Source organism: Squalius cephalus, assembly GCF_949319135.1.
Source record: "Squalius cephalus genome assembly, chromosome: 9".
NCBI classification, from domain to species: Eukaryota; Metazoa; Chordata; class Actinopteri; order Cypriniformes; family Leuciscidae; genus Squalius; species Squalius cephalus.
Genome location: NC_137130.1, coordinates 33,947,033 through 33,965,114, shown reverse-complemented (window position 1 = coordinate 33,965,114; position 18,082 = coordinate 33,947,033). Strand labels below are relative to the sequence as shown.

The window sequence follows — 18,082 nt, the reverse complement described above, 5'->3', positions numbered from 1 at the left end:
AAACAAATGCATTACGTTGAACTAAGTTCAACTTTATGCATTTGTTTAAATGTAGCTAAAATCAATTGTGTGGAACCACTTACGATAAAAACATTTAGTAAATTCAATGAATTTGCTGAAATCATTGAATTTACAAAAAAAAAAATATCGTAAGTTGTTCCACACAATTGATTTTAGCTACATTTAAACAAATGCATTAAGCTGAACTTAGTTCAACGTAATGCATTTGTTTAAATGTAGCTAAAATGAATTATGTGGAACCAATTAACATATTTTTTTTTTAGTAAATTCAACTAGTCAATGAATCATTTTTTCAGTGGTGTTGCTAAGGTGCTGCTTTGGATACGTGTCTGCTAAACTTCAATTTTTTACTAAATAAGCTCTAATTACTCTAAATATGCTGATGTGGGGGTATAATGTTTCACCTTGAGGTCCAGATGAGCTACTCTGCAGGTGTGCAGGTGTTGCAGAGCTTCCAGTGTGTCTTTAATGAAGAACGCCACCTTCTCCTCCATCAGCTCATCGTGAGCTACTAGATAGTCCAGCAGACGTCCATCTTCAACACTGAACACATAAACATGATCACATCAATGCATGTCTGTCTTTATTTTTTAATGCCAATTCTGAAAAAAAAGTTTTAGGACTCATGTCTGCTACACTCTTATTATTTTATGGTCTGGAAAAGCCAGGGATGAATATTCTTCAAAACATCTTATTTTGTGTTATACTTGTCATACAGTTTTGAAATGACATGAGTGTGAAAATGTTTGTTAATGAGTGAACTATCTCTTTAAAGCAGAGGTTCAACTCAACCCCTGTGTTCAAAATCATCCCCTACCCTCATCCACTATTCCCTACATTACTCCACTAATATAGACCACCGAAGGAGTGAATGAAAACGACTGAGTGAATAAAATACTTCTACAAGTATTTGATAAGACTGGCTTCATACTGCCATAGGCCACTCTGCTGTTCATCAGGATTGGCCAAATTAAGTGATTTGTCTAGTCCCATAACTGTTGTGTCAATGGAAGAGCTTTCCAAATGGATTTACTCACAGCTCAAGAACCAGCATGTAGGCCGTGGGTGACTCATAGGTGTCGATCAGCGCCACCAGCTGGGGATGCTGGACATGACGCAGGATATCGGCCTCATGGGCAACCTGCTCTTTCTTCTGCATCTTCTTATTGACACATTTCACAGCAACCTCCTTCTTACTGGCCTTACTGAGACACTTCCTCACCACTGAGAAACGACCCCTGAAACAGAGAAGATGTGAAACAATTGTTACTGACAGGATGAATGGTGCTAGACTGCTTTTTAACGAAGGTAAAATTGATATATTTACCGTCCAATTTCACATAATTCTGTGAATGCAGATTCAAAGTTGTCTTTCCACTGGATTCCAGTGCCGTCATATGTTGAGGCTTGATGAAAGAGAAAAAAAATTTGAGAATAAGAAATGTGTTTGGAACAGAAGACTCTGAACAAGTTCTGTTCTAAAACCCAGTACTGTCGACCAAAACAATACAGGCATCATATATGTAGAGGTATTACTGGCATAATTATGCTTCTTTCTATAGATACTTTACTAAACTGGAAGGCAACATCACATGTATGCTGAGAAGTCAATCTCAGATTGCAATGTGACAAGCTCAATGATTTTTTTTAAATGTATTTAATATATGTATTTCATTCTAAACTGAAAGGTATAGATAAAAATAGTTAAAATAGTGTATATAATTCTACCCAATATTTGTGTGCGTTGTTTACAGTATATTTGTGATTATCAAACTCTACTGATATCATCTGCAATACAAAAAATCATATTCTTAATGAGTATTTTTGTGAGAAGCAACAATCCCTAAACTATTCAAATGTTTCATATATTATGTCTTGAATATAAGTTCCGGTATATTTTGTCTTACTATATTGTTTAGATACTGGATATGTATTAACGGATTTTTAAATGTTTAGATACTGTATATTTTATAATCTGTATTGAAAGCCAGTCTTATGTAATGTTACTTCTCAAGTAAATGTATCTTGTTTCACTCATCTTTTTTATGAGTTGTGTAAAGTATCCATCATACTTTAGTAAGTAAAGTTAAAGTAGCAATTACAAATACTATAAAAATAATTTGAATTAATGTTTCTAAAAGTATTAAAGCGACTGATATTAAAACTACTGAAGCATCAAATGTACAAGTACATTTTATTAATAAATGGCAAACAAAATTCTAAAGTGTTTCTAAAAATAGTAAAGTGACTGATATTAAAACTACTGAAGCATCAAAAGTTGAAGTAAATTGTAGTAATAATGGCACAACTGATGGTACCGATGGCAGCTCGAATGTGGTTTGATAGAATCGGTAAGAGACTGTATGTAAGAGTGTATTGTTCACCCGAAAATGAAAATTTGTCATGATTTATGCGACCTTATAGATCTGTGTGAATGTGTATGAGAATGAAAGGTAGTTGACTTTGGTGAAGCACTTCGTCCTCACCTGTGCTGGGTAAAGTCACCATGTTTGAGGGTTCGCTGGGTGGGCTGATGCCCCAGGGGTTACTGGCACTGACTCTGAACTGATAGTGCCCACCAGGAATCAGATTCTCAATCTTCACACACACGTCTGCAGTGGAGACCACCGACTTCTGCCACACCAGAGAGTCTGCACACAAGATCAGACACACACCTTTGTGAACCTAAAGCTGGATGATTAAAACATGCATTATGACACACATCCATGTCATAAGATTAACTTTGCAGACAAAAAAGTATGCATGAACCTGGATAAAGATGCTATATTATATACTTCTGTAGAAATGTATTGATTCCTGTCAAAGTTCCTTGCAAAAAAATTGTACTGTACCTTTTATGTACTCTACTGTTCAAAAGTTAAGGGTCAGATTTTTTTTTTTTTTAAAGAAATTAAAACTTTTATTTAGCAAGGATGCATTAAACTGATCAAACATGACAGTAAAGACTTTTACATTGTTAGAAAATGTTTCTATTTCAGAAATTCTGCTCTTTTAAACTTTCTAATTATGAAAAAATCCTGGGAAAAAAATTATCACGATTTCTTCAAAATTTTAATTAGCTATTTTCAACATAAATAATAAAGATAATAAGCAAATATTTCAGAAGGATCATGTGACTGATGACTGGAGTAATGGCTGCTGAAAATTCAGTGTTGCCATCATATTAATAAATTACATTTAAAATATATTGTAACTATTTATAACTGTATAAATTGTAACAATATTTAACTTTTTTATTTTTTATTTATTTTTTACTGTTTGTTTGATCAAATAAATGCAGCTTTGGTGAACATATTATATTTTTTTCAAAAACATAATATTTTACAGACTCCAAACTTTTGTATGATAGTGTAAAAGTGTTATGTTAAGACTGGTAACTTTTCGCAGATGATTCACTATTGTTCAACAGGGCAGGTTAAAGGTGCAGTAAGTGATTTCTGAGAAACACTGTTGAAAGTGGATCAGACCAAGAACCATAACACACGTATAGCCAATCAACAGTAGGGGGCGATACACTCATGAGAGAGAGAGAGAGAGAGAGAGAGAGAGAGAGAGAGAGAGAGAGAGAGAGAGAGAGAGAGAGAGAGAGAGAGAGATTTGAAGAAAGACTGTAGAAAGAGAAATGGCTGAAAGACATGACAAAAGAGAAAAGATCAGAGGAATATCACTGGGAAAAGAAGGGCAAGAGCTCGATTATCCATGATTATCATTGGTTTTGCTATGTTTCATAGAACCAAGATATGCTGTTGTTGTTAGCTATAGTAACAGGACAGTTTTGAGTGTCACTGTTTGTCTGCAGCTGGTGTGTTACTGGTGACTAACAACAAACTCTAGCTCGTATATACAGTACTCTTGTGTACTGCATATTCATGTTTTTGCTCTTCCTTGCCATTTGTTTGTCATCTTTGCTTTATTTTTTCATGAAGCATTATTTAGCTTCGCTTCAGCTGTATGATAAAGAGACATCCACTCGTGCATTGCGTGTTCGTGAATTTTGGGGGTGGAGCTGTAGGTGTGATTTCAAATATCAACAGTGCTTCTCAGAAATCACTTACTGCACCTTTAAATATCTGAACACAGAATAGGTGATGATATGTGACCCTGGATCACAAAACCAGTCACAAGTCGCACGGGTATAACTGTGGCAATAGCCAACAATACATTGAAAGGGTCAAAATCATTGATTTTTCTTTTATGGCAAAAATCATGAGGATATTAAGTAAAGATCATGTTCCATGAAGATATTTAGCAAATTTCCTACAGTAAATATATAAAACATTTATTTTTGTGAGTGAATGCAGCACAATCGCGAACATAAATGGACAACTTTAAAGGCGATTTTCTCAATGTTTTGATTTTTTTTACACCCTCAGATTCCAGATTTTCAATAGTTGTATCTCAGCCAAATATTGTCGTATCCTAACAAACCATACATCAATGGAATGTACAGATGATGTACAAATCCCAGTTTAAAAAAATTGACCCATGTGACTGGTTTTGTGTTCCAGTGTCACATATGTAAATGTGGGCAATCATATGTTAATGTGCTCACAGTTGTGACAGCACAGAGCTGTTTAGTTTCAACCAGTGTTGTTGGTGGATTGGGGAGAGATGCGAATGTGAGAGTAGAGAGTTTTATTTCTACATAGTCCATCAAAGTTTTTGATTTCAAAAGAGCAACATGACCCCATTAAGTGTCTCTCATTACAACAGAAATCTCAGGCAGTGGTTCTCTCAGTGGAGGTTTGTGTAATGGTTTACCCTCCTGCCTGTACTCCACAGTGTAGCTGGAGATGGTAGAGTTCCCCGAGCTGACCGGAGGAAGCCAGTGGACAATCACTGCAGTGCTGCTGGCCTCCTGAGCCACAGGTCGAGCAGGGGCTGCTGGGATACCTGGACCACAGAACAACTGCCATTACAGAGGATCCAGATCTACAACACACATCGTCATTTCTCTGTGTGGCATCTCACCTTGTACTTTAATGGATGCAGATGAGGAGGCTGTGCCATGATCATTCACAGCCACACACGTGTAGATGCCAGTGTCCTGTGGCATTAGATTACAGATCTTCAACACTATATCACCCGTATCCCTAAAGTGGATCAGGCACAGCACACACAGAGTGAGAAAGTTATTTTCAGATAATAATCAGATCATTTCGGCACAATTAAGCAAATTATATTAACAAATCGGTTTACATATGACAAGCATCTGTCATATAAAATAGCTTATTCAGTACAACAACAACATGCTATTGCAAAATATAAAATCAACATTCTGCATATATAACAGGAATTGGTCAAAAGTCATATAGTAGCCTAAGTCATATAACAAACTTGAGTGTCAGATTTAGGGATGTGTTTGAACTTTTTAAATGTTCTCTATAGAGAGTTAAAGATGTGATGTAATAATAAACAGATCTTTGTAGCAGTGGGTGGGTAGTAGGGAAACAAAATCACAAATATGTATTTTGGTTGTATAGTGCTCTTGTGTAAGTGGGTTAAGAGCCACAGTCAGCGGTGCAGTGGAGAAGAAGAAGAAGAAACCTGAGGAGTCATGGGACTCTTACATAACAGTGAGACTTACAGATCTGGCCTTTAAAAACGCGCGTTTTCTCCCGCGGCATTCGGCAATTCGTCTCGTAGAGTCTCGCAGAATTCTGCAAGTGCTTTCGGGGGGCGCTACTTACAAATTCCCTCAATGTGTTTCGCTTCACAGAATATCCACCAGGTGGCGCATAAAAAACAACTTTACGTTAGATTTTTTCTTTTACTTCATTACGTCACGATTGTGAGAAAACATCCACAATAAAATATAAATTATAAATAGTAATAGACACAAATATTTACAGTAGGCTACTGTATTATACAGACATTTGAAAATATTTGTAAATGCAAAAGGTTCATTAAGACAAGAAGGGGTATTGGACAACGTTTACGAATTTTTATATGCTTTGTCATTGCTGTGGTTTCCAGGAGATGAGTGCATGCAGAATATTTAACATTGCTTTTATTAAAACAGCAAAGTGACGTTCTTGCCAGTAGCGCATAACTTTTTTGTACAACTATTAAGATGATTGTGCATGCAATGCGCATTTATATAAGTGCAACAGAGAATTTAGTGTGAGCATAATACACGTGACTCTGCCTGTAAAAACCCAGCAGTATTTTTTATATATATACACAAAATCATCCTAACATAATGCAATTAAATAATGCGACTTACCCAGATTCTTAATTCGTGAAAATATTTCTTGTGTGATTGTTCTTGTGCAGATATTTCTTGTGAGGTAATGTTGCAGCTCAACGCGTAGCATTTATATTTTGGGCGCATCTGATTTGCCATTACATTATTAATAAATATTTTAATTGAACTGTCTTAATGCATTAAGCATAAAGATTTTTCCACGTTAGTCTCAGAATGTCCGGGGTTGGTTTGAGGTCTTGCCGACAGTTTGTAAATCTTCTAAATATTCATATTCACAAATTCCATACAAAGGGTGATCAACAGTTATGACTTCTAAAATAAAATAAAAATGACCAGATAAGAGGTATCTGATTGACAGTTTGACAGATGTTGTTTTAAAAAAATAATTACAACATTATGGGGAAGTGGTATTAAATATTCGGTAACACATAGCCTAATACAATTATTTTAAGTATGCATTTTGTTCAGTTTTGCTTTTACAAAATGTTCCCTGTTTTTTATATAATTAATTTAATCTGAGATGTGCGTTATATCGCTTTTTGATCATTATTTGTGTTGTCGAATTTTGACACAGTTTCATTACTTGTTCATAATAATTTGATTCATAATTATGTCGTTTTTTTCTAAAAGTAAAAGTAAAAAAACTAAAAGTTTTTCTAAAAGCAATATTCTAAAGAGATACAAAGACAGTGTACGTGTACCCACCAGATTTCGCCATGAGTCATTTTGTACCCACCACTTTTAACTTCCGTTGACCGTTTTCAGTGGTTATGAGGAGCAATATGAGAGAAAATTTTTGTAATCATTGTCTGACACAACAAAAAAAAATTATAATATTCATTTTATTTTAATTTTCGTGTTCGCATTTATGAGGGAAAAAACAACGTGTCAGTTTACGGTTATGGACGTGAGCGCTCTAAAAGCGGCAATAAAAGTCTGCTTTAAAACTTTCACAGAGACCTTAAACAGAACAGCTGCCTTTCTTTAAATCGAATTTCGTTTTGTATTAATTATGTCTTAATTTTAATCAATGTTTCGTGAACCAATTGCCTGGATTTAAGAAGTAAATATAGCAGACAATCACGACACCGGCGCCGGCGATATCTCATAAATGAACCGAAACTCAGCGTGTAATGCACATTCACATTTACAGTGTATTTAGACACATTTAGACGCATTCATAATCATTACTTTTACCGGTTCTTTGTGGCAAGCTTTATGCGTGCGGTCGTGCGCTTGAGTGCGGCTATATTATAGTAAATGCTCATTACTTAAAACAAAGCATAAGCCTCTTCCTGGCATGCAATGGAATCTACAATGTCAGTTGGTTATATCAACATATGTCAAATTAAGTTACGCGATATCAACAAATTAAGCTATAAACATTAATTTGAAATAACTTAAAGCGTATGTATAGTATATTTGCTTAAATAGCATTTAAACAAAGGAACTGCAAGGGATTAAAACCCCGCCCACACGCTGGTGAAAACTGGAAAAACCGGTTTTCTTTTGATTCCCTGAGAGGAGATCGATTAGCATTGGGGGTTGAATCGGCAGACCTGGGGGGTGGGTGGTTGTAATTTCTTGACTCTGTGCAATTGGTAGCAGCTAAAACAAGCAGCTAAAACAAAGACTGTGCAATTAATTACATTTTGGAAATAACTTTCTTCATGTCGTTTTATTTATACACTGTAAAACATTTTTTTTTTTTTTTTTTTTTTTGAATTTGTAAATATTAAATATGTTTTACAAACAATTGGTTTACAAACTCTTGGAGGTTTGTGGTTACCATCATTCAGAAGAGTGGTGCTTGTGTTTAGACTTGTGTTTTACGTGATTAAATCAGGAAGATTACATTGGTTTCTGTCCACACGGAGACGCATTTAAGACGATTTAATCAGGAAATGGAGGCACCGGCGCGATATAACTTGCATTGCTCGTGAACTGAGCTCGTCTCATAAATGAACCGAAACTCAGAAATGTATCTAGAAAGCTTGAAATGTCCACTTTTAAACAAAACAATTCAAAACGAAAAGAAACAGACAACTCTCTTTTGTAAGTGTGCATTTCTCTCTATAGGCACGTTCACAATATCTGCGAAGATGACGAGTCAGCATTGTCAACATCTTTGACTGACACATAAAACACTAGTTGATTAGTAAACAATTAAAATGTCTCCTTGCTATATTTGACACATGATTACTTTTGTCAGTTCTTTGTGGCAAGCTTTATGCATCCGTTAACTATCGAATATCGTGACTCATATTTTGTACCAGACCATTTATGGTTGTTCATATTGTTCAACAAAGTTCTTGATAAAAAAAGAAAAGAAAAAAAAGAAGCTACTGTGCCTAATATTATTGTTGTATAGCGCGCAAGGTTTATGCGCATGCTTTAAGTCTTCTCCGTTTTTAGTGTATGTCTGTGGCAGAATTGCAGTGCCTGGTCTGGTATGTATACTAGGCTACATCGTTTTGAGTCGGTTTCAGTGGTTTAGTGTGTACGCAGATATTTCTTGAGACGACGCCATGTTTTTATGTTTTTATGCACTTTTACTCTTTTAGTTTTGTTGCAATTTCACCAAAAGCTTATAATTAGGAAATACACACAACACGCTAAACTTGTATTCTCTATATGTTAAAAATGTTGTAAAAAATACGTATTATTCTTATATAATAAGAATAACAATATGATACATTTATATTGCACTCGAAATGATTTAGATATGGAAAGAGGAATTCTTCTCAACTACCACCAATAAAGTTTTAAAATTCTTCTTTAGAAAATATTATATTTTGATGATTCTGCAAGTTCAGCAGACAGTGAGGTTCGGGTTTGTTCCGATCAGAGCTCGTGAGTGGAGAGCGCATTTCTGAATATTCCGCTCCGCTCGTTCATTCCGCTCAGGGTCCACGGCCTCGCTCAACACAGATGTCCTGTTGCCTGGTTCGAAAATATGTGGAATACGGGCTGCTTTCGACTAAAAGTTTTTTTTTTTTTGTAGTCGACTAGTATACTAGGCTAGTTGTTCATTTAAGTAATTCGTGGACAAATCGCCCCTTTATATTAATTTAATTAGCCTACTTATGGATCATGAGCGTTTACGTAATATAGCCGCACTCAAAGCGCACGACCGCACGCATAAAGCTTGCCACAAAGAACCGGTAAAAGTAATGATTATGAATGCGTCTAAATGTGTCTAAATACACTGTAAATGTGAATGTGCATTACACGCTGAGTTTCGGTTCATTTATGAGATATCGCCCGGCGCCTCCAATGTCGTGATTGTCTGCTATATTTACTTCTTAAATCCAGGCAATTGGTTCACGAAACATTGATTAAAATTAAGATATAATTAATACAAAACGAAATTCAATTTAAAGAAAGGCAGCTGTTCTGTTTGAGGTCTCTGTGAAAGTTTTAAAGCAGACTTTTATTGCCGCTTTTAGAGCGCTCACGTCCATAACCGTAAACTGACACGTTGTTTTTTCCCTCATAAATGCGAACACGAAAATTAAAATAAAATGAATATTATATATTTTTTTGTTGTGTCAGACAATGATTACAAAATTTTTCTCTCATATTGCTCCTCATAACCACTGAAAACGGTCAACGGAAGTTAAAAGTGGTGGGTACAAAATGACTCATGACGAAATCTGGTGGGTACACGTACAATGTCTTTGTATCTCTTTAGAATATTGCTTTTAGAAAAAACTTTGTTTTTTTTACTTTTAGAAAAAAATGACATAATTATGAATCAAATTATTATGAACAAATAATGAAACTGTGTCAAAATTCGACAACACAAAGAATGATCAAAAAGCGATATAACGCACATCTCAGGTTAAATTAATTAAGCTCCTCATAACCACTGAAAACGGTAAAAAAAAAAATCGAACCAAAAGTCAAATTAATATGGACTGAAGTTAAAAGTGGTGGGTACAAAATGACTCATGACGAAATCTGGTGGGTGCGTACCCACCGTCCCCACCGAAATCGACGCCTATAAGGGAAACATGATAGTATAAAAAGTACTGTGTGTAATGCAGAAAAGCGCATTACAACCATGTTAAAACTATTTAAAACGTTAAGATGCAAAAATGAACTAAATGTAAAATTAGATAATGATATTGCGCAAATGATCTCGGTCTCTTTAAAGGTCTTCGCAAATTATTGTGTTATAAGACTCAGTTATCATAGCCTACATCACGTCTCTTCTACTGTAAGTACACAGGAAAAAAAAAATAAGACAAATGATGCGCGTTTGAGTCGGATTTTTATGAAGAATATGTGACTGTTTATGTAACTGGCAAAAGAAAACATTGTATTCGTCATACTTCGTCAACTCAGTATGGCCACATGAAACACTACTGCCATCTACAGGTTTTAGTATTTCCTGCGTCCAACACCTAATCCCCCTTCTGCACGATCCCGCAGAATTTCGGAAGTGCTTGTGGCATTCTTTTCTCTGAGACGCGCATTTTTAACGGCCACATCTGTATGAGGTCACATGGGTACAGTTTTCCCACAGAACGAACTCAGATTACATGATCTGCAATTGAATATAAAACATTTCTCTAACCAATCAGTGTCTTACACTCAAATAAAGATGTTTCAATAATCCACATTGTACCAGGAGAACAAGTGGTTTAACAGGGTTATAGGATGCAATAAAAGTTATTTATTTTGTTTATTGGGTGTATTAGAATAGGTTAACATGCTTTAAATGTTCAAAAAACACATGACTTTTCCACATACTGTACATTATTGCAGCACCTCTATTCCCAGTCTGTCTGAAACGCTCTGACTGAGGTCTGGGTTCTACTAAGCCACTCCTCCTGAAATGCTCAGAGTGCTCTGATTGGCCAGCTGACCCAGTGCGCTGTGATTGGCCAAACACATTAAGCATTTGTCTGGAAAGTTACACCCTTTACCAATATCGCAAGCTTCAGCTTCCAAGGCCTCTAAAGCGATTGTAAACACAAACAGTTCATGTTCTCTGTTTTACCATATCAGTCTAAGCCTGAGTCCGATTATGACGATGTGGATTGATCAGAGTCAACTTTGCAAGCACAACTTGTGTATCTCCTCTCCCAGGGTCAGGAAAGTGTCCTCCATTAAATGTGCTGAACGCAAGCAAACTTTTGGGTTGTAGAGGAACAGTGTTATAAATACATCTTAACAACTGATTCCTAATTTCATCAGTTTTAAACCCCTTTTGTGGGAAACTATGAGTTTTGTAACTGTGCACTTCGGCCACTGTAGCAGACAGATGCATTACACACTAAAGGAATGGAAAACACACAGCCTCTTTACCTCTCCCAAGAGTTTCAGCTCAACTCATGTGCTCAGTCTGTGTGGTGATGACTGTGGACGTGTACCTGATGTCGATAGTGAATCGGTTATTGTTGACCAGCGGACTCTGATCGGGTCCCTTCAGGGTGATGGTGGGCTTGGGTCGAGCGCACACTTTACAGCACAGGACCACCGTCTCCCCCAGAGCACACGACACGTCCGCCAGAGGCGTCAGGAACTCTGGAGACACTGCGTTACAGAGCCAGCACATCATTCAGATCACACTGCACTGGTTATTCAGGAAAACACACAACTGAATAGCATACCACACATACACACTTGGACTGTATTTTTATTTTATATTTTTTAATTCACATAATAATAATATAGAATTTCACATGGCTAATTCAAATTCTAAAACAAGCTTCAGCTGGCGACATATTTATGGGGTTATTGTTTAATATTTCCATGAGTTAGATGTACATTTCAGATATCTTTCACATATCTTGTTTTATGTATCTTGATTTGTTTTATTTGTATTATATGCTCTGTATAAAGTATGTATTTTATGTATATATATTTATGTATATAAATTACTTCTGATAACAAACTTTTGACATGTACTGTGTGTGTATATCTGTATGTATATATATATATATATATATATATATATATATATATCACACACACACACACACATACACACACACACACACATATATATATATATATATATATATACATACACACACATACAGTACCGGTCAAAAGTTTGTGATCAGAAGTAATTTATAGGCTACATTTTGTGCAATGAGAACTGACTGGGCATATGTTTATTTATTACCCTTAATAACACATTGGCTCATGCATTGCTCATTGTCCTGCACATAATTATCTACATATCTAAATGTGTTTTAATTTTAAAGTAGACACATTGAGTCTAATAGGGGCATCTCCCCCATCTTACCCTGTGAAAAATACACATCACAGCATCTGTACATTCATAAACTCACCCTCTTGGATGAAATTAGGGTTCAACAACTGCAAAACAGACAGATGAGTGTTACACACGCATACACAGATGCAGCATTTCAGAGGCTCATATTAAAGCACTGATATTTTCTACACACAAATACAGAAGGAAAGCTTTATGTTGTGTCACCTCAGCACAAGCCAGCAGAGGGCAGTGCCATCGCACGAGAGACACAGACACTGGCTGGATTTGAAATGATACACTACTCGTACTATTTCTGCCTTATACACAGTATTGGGGGAAGTTCATTTTTCGAGTAATGCGTTTGATTCACTGATCTATATAATGTCATTCTATATAGATCAGTGGTTTGATTACTTTTTATGGAAAGTAATGCATTACGTTACATGTGCGTTACTTTTTCTCACCTGGGCTGGGCTTGCTTTTTTGTTTTATAATAACAAAAAACAAACAGAAGTTATATTTTTGCCACTTTTACACCAAAAGTGAAATGAATAAGCCTCAGGCTGCAGGAAATGCACATTGACTCCTGTACAGTAGAGGGCGCCGCTCAAACAAACCTTTCAGCTGTGCGGTCATTCTGGAATGCAGAAGAATTGGAGCCAGGAGAAGAAAGTTTAATGCAGTGTTCGAAATCGAGCCCTATACCCTCATCCACTATTCCCTACATTACTCCACTAATATAGTCCACTGAAGGAGTGAATGAAAACGAGTGAATGAGTTCAGACATTGAGTGTGCCGGAAGTGCTGCCGCTTTTGCATAGTTGTGCTGTTTAATAATCATTTGAAACATAGCAAACTGGCAGCTCCAGTAGTAATAAAAAGATTTATCTTGATATCTGTCATTGACACTATAACATTTTTTGATGACAGTTTATGTATGCTAATCAATTAAAGGGAATTTATACCTGTATGATATTACGCTGTACCCACATTGGACCAGCGGTTTGGAAAATAGATGGATGATTCAGCCATCTTCTGGTCAGACGCGGGAATTCATTCGACACGTGACTCTCACAGTGCATTATGGGTATTCTCTAGCCACTGAGCGTACATCAGTTGTACACTCATTATTGCAGTGCATTATGGGATTGAATGAGTGCACTCGATAACAGCCACTATGGTTTTGGACACCACTACAAATGGCTGTCCCCTCAAATAGTGCCCTATTTAAGGGTAGGCCTATAGGGGGCGATTTCGGACACAGCCTAACACCCTTAGCTCAGCAATAAAAAAATAAACAAAGAAAGAAACACAAATGTCAAATTATCAAAAGTCAATTTTTCCATATTAATATGGCTGAATTGGACCATAAAAGGTCAGCAGCAAAGGCACTGATTAATAAAGTGAGATTAAATACATAAAGTATATGTGTGTAATTTAACATTTAATTATTGCAGGTTTGCGTTTTACTGTTTTTATTTGTTTTTATGCAATGAGACGAGTAAACGCATGCTCACATATAGCGTAGAGCTACAATAACCATCATGTTTACACACAACGCCTCTGCACTTACTCCTGATTTCTCTCATCAGAGCTGTCAGTCAGTACATGAATTAATAACTTTTTTTACAACGAAATGATCCATCACTGAACTTACTTAAGCTTGACTGTGACGCTATTTTCTTCTAGAAACAACAAACTTTGTTGCATTATTTTCCTTTTATCACCATAAAGCTGCTTTGAAACAATCTGTATTGTAAAAAGTGCTTTATAAATAAAGGTGACTTGACATGGGAAAACAAAGTAACTTACTTAAAAAAGTAACTGATATTTTGTTGCAAATTTAAAAGTAATGCATTACTTTAGTTACTTGGAAAAAGTAATCTGATTATTTAACTCGCATTACTTGAAATGTGTTTCCCCAACACTATATAAATATATGGGAGAAATATTAACAGTATGAATGCTATTTGGTATTCTGCTAGTGTGTATGTTCAGAATAGCACACTACCATACTATTGATTCAGTTTCTTCAGTGTGCTGTATCCTGTAGAATGTGAAATCCTCAATTCAGACCAAAATACATGGGCCTAAATGAGAAGTACAGTATACAACTAAAGCACACTGCCTGAGATTTCCAAAACCCAATGCACTCCAACTGATTTTGGATTTCTAGTGAGATGTATTAATGAGTAATATCACACACAAATATCACAACACACACTGGCTGCCGGAGCGAAGGTCCCGCCTTTCAGTTATAAGAGCCAATAGCCTCTCTGATAGAGACATCACCTGGTCTTTCTGCTCTAGAACAGGCACAACAAATCATTTTAGCCTGATGTGAGGTAAAGAAGAAAAATGTATGACACTTCTGTCAGATTTGTGCAGATTGGCCACTAACTGAACACACTTTCTCCAGTGAGAATTCTGATGAATTAAACATGCACTCACTGAGATCATGTGACAGCTGTACTCTTACTAGGGTTGAGGCCCGTTCACATCAGGACAGATAACTACAACGATAACTATATTAGCATCCACACCAGCTGACAATAACGTTCTGTGTGATATAAGCTCATGTGGTTCTGTCGTCTGACATTCAAATGCTCAAGCTCTATAAAGTTGGGTGAATTTAGATTGGATCTCAATGTTTTATCATTAATAAGCTGTAAAAAAGTTGTTCTGAAACTGATTTCAGCAATATCATTCCTTTTTGTTGTTATAGTTGTGCTGTAAACTTCATTATTTTCAAAGAATTAGAATGATTGTTAAAACTTTATAGTTACAGTTAACGTTATAGTTATCATCTGTGGTGTGAACGGCCCTTTATACCAGTCACTCCACACAATTAGTTAAAATAATATTACCAACAACAACTTAGGCTAAATAAAATATAAAAGGGGTTACAACGTCAGTAACAACTTAGAGCTTCAAAAGCTGTACCTATTTACTATTCAATTCAGTTTATTAAAAAATAATACTACCAATAAATAAATCAAAATATATAAATCTACTGGGCAGCATGCATTGAGATCAGGATCTCTACCTCCATACTAGTTTTGGGGTCTAGATCATCCTCACAATCGGACTCGTCTGAGCTGCGGGACTCCTGTGGTTCGGGTCGAGAGAGAAACATGTTACACACTCACAGATACAGGAATACAGTGGGACGGAGTTTACAGTCTGAAAGAAACCCGGGCCAAAATGACAGGAATACAACAATCCTTACATTTAGAAATTAACTACTTGGTCATATCATTAATAACAAAATCGGAAAATTGAGAAAAATAGCAGTTTATAAAACAAATGTTTACTAATTTATTGAGAAGTATTGAGATCAAATATATATATATATATATATATATATATATATATATATATATATATATATATATATATATATACATATATATATATACACATTATGCATTTATAGTCATGCAGTTGTTAGCAGATTATGTCGTAATCATATTTATAATCATGTTTATTTATTTATTGAGAAGTATTGGGATCTAATATATATATTAGGGCTGTCAAACGATTAATCGCGATTAATCGCATCCAAAATAAAAGTTTGTTTTTACATAATATATGTGTGTGTACGGTGTATAATTATTTTCTATATATAAATACACACACATGCATGTATATATTTAAGAAATATTTGCATGTATATACTGTGTATATATATTTATATTATATATAATTTATATTATATATAAATATTTTATAAATAAATAACACATTTTTCTTAAATATATATGCATGTGTGTGTATTTATATATAGAAAATAATTATACACCGTACACACACATATATTATGTAAAAACAAACTTTTATTTTTGGATGCGATTAATCGCGATTAATCGTTTGACAGCCCTAATATATATATATAAATATTTGCAGATTATGTCGTAATCATTCAACTTTTCGAATTAAAATATATAATGGCTTTAAATGGAACAAAAGCTAATATTTGAAACAATGTGTGTTTCTTTCAGTGTCATTGGACAAACGCAAGTGGGGTGAGTGACGTGTTCAGTGTTTATTTCCACACAGGTGAGGATGCAGCACACACACACACACACACACACACACACACACACACACACACACACACACACACACACACACACACACACACACACACACACGTACACACGTACACACGTACACACGTACACACGTACACACACACCCCTCATCCTCCTACTCACTTTCTCAGTGACCTTGCTGCTGAGAATTTCCTTTGGCTTACGCAGTCCATTCTCAACTTTTATGTCACTTTTGAGGGGCGCACTGTCCTTCTCTGCACGCTTGCGAGCGCGAAGCGTGTTCCACGACAGAGATTTCCTGTTGTGTCAAAACATCAAGTTGTCAAACCCACACACGCTGGTGGAAATGCACATCTAACAGCGGGGAAAAGCAAATTAAAGTGCTGGAGGGGGAAATTATTTCAGGAGGGAAATGGGGAGGGCCAAAAAAAGAAAAGAAACAGCAAACGGCGAGACGCTCACTGTTGTTAACCTATTTTTATCATCATCCAGTTCCATTTATAGAAGTCTCAGAAAGTTTTTGGACACTTTAGTACAGTATCCAAATGTTCATAAGTGTGATTATTAAATTAGTGTGTATTCTTAAGTGTGCCCAAATATTCTCATACACTGTATTTCAGTATTACACAAGCATAATCTTGTACAGTTCATTCTTCATTTTATTATTATATTAACAAAAGTTTGGGGGCAGTTAATATTATATATATTAAATTAATACTTTTATTCAACAAGGATCCAATAAATTGATCAAAAGTGGCAGTAAATACATTGTTTGTGACATTTGACAATGTTTTTTTACTTTCTATTCAAAGAATCCTACAAAAAAAAAAATGTCTTACAGTTTCCACAAAATCATTACGCAGCACAACTGTTTTCGATGTTGATGATAATAAAAAATGTTTCTTGAGCATTAATTTCTAAAGGATCATGTGACACTGAAGACTGGAGTAATGATATTTACCATCAAAGGAATACATTACATTTTACAATATTTTCAAATAGAAAAAGTTCATTTAAAATAGTACTACTATTCCACAATATTAATGTTTTGTACTGTATTTCTGATCAAATAAATGCAGCCTTGGTGAACAGAAGAGACTTCTTTCAAAAACATTTAAAAAAAATTTTGGAAGGATAGTGTGTATAAATCTACATCCTTACACCATGGTGGACACACGGTTTGTGTGAGAACAGCAATCATTCATTTCATTCACAGCAAATCCTGCTTCACACACAAACCTGTCACACTGTCAAGGACCACGGAGGTTAGTACAAACGCAAAATAAGTGTTCTACACACTACATTACGAAATAAACCAAATGAAAGACATAATAAAAACAAGATGCACCACTTCTACACTGCAAACACAATGAAGGATTTCTTCAAATGTACTATTAGCATTCACTTGGCACTTTTATTTTATATTAAAACAAAAGCAGTCTATTTGACTAGGCCGTGTTAAGTCATGCGCATGTCAAAGTTTTATTTTACATATTTAATATAATACATTTCAAATCATTAGTTACACTACAACATTGCAACTGT

At 35.4% G+C, this 18,082-nt stretch overlaps 1 protein-coding gene across 4 annotated transcripts in view; it reads right to left on the bottom strand.

Annotated features, from left to right (window-relative positions):
- kalrna (kalirin RhoGEF kinase a) overlaps window positions 1–18,082 on the bottom strand; it is a 242,510-nt gene that overhangs the window by 3,793 nt on the left and 220,635 nt on the right. For all 4 annotated transcript variants that reach the window (XM_079880252.1, XM_079880253.1, XM_079880254.1 and 1 more), the window contains 10 exons: window positions 16,700–16,835; window positions 15,529–15,591; window positions 12,559–12,586; window positions 11,632–11,794; window positions 5,014–5,135; window positions 4,804–4,935; window positions 2,508–2,672; window positions 1,349–1,427; window positions 1,059–1,259; window positions 426–564 (listed from right to left, as the gene is read on the bottom strand). In XM_079880252.1, coding sequence (XP_079736378.1) covers window positions 426–564; window positions 1,059–1,259; window positions 1,349–1,427; window positions 2,508–2,672; window positions 4,804–4,935; window positions 5,014–5,135; window positions 11,632–11,794; window positions 12,559–12,586; window positions 15,529–15,591; window positions 16,700–16,835 — 1,228 coding nt within the window. The remainder of the gene's footprint in view (window positions 1–425; window positions 565–1,058; window positions 1,260–1,348; window positions 1,428–2,507; window positions 2,673–4,803; window positions 4,936–5,013; window positions 5,136–11,631; window positions 11,795–12,558; window positions 12,587–15,528; window positions 15,592–16,699; window positions 16,836–18,082) is intronic.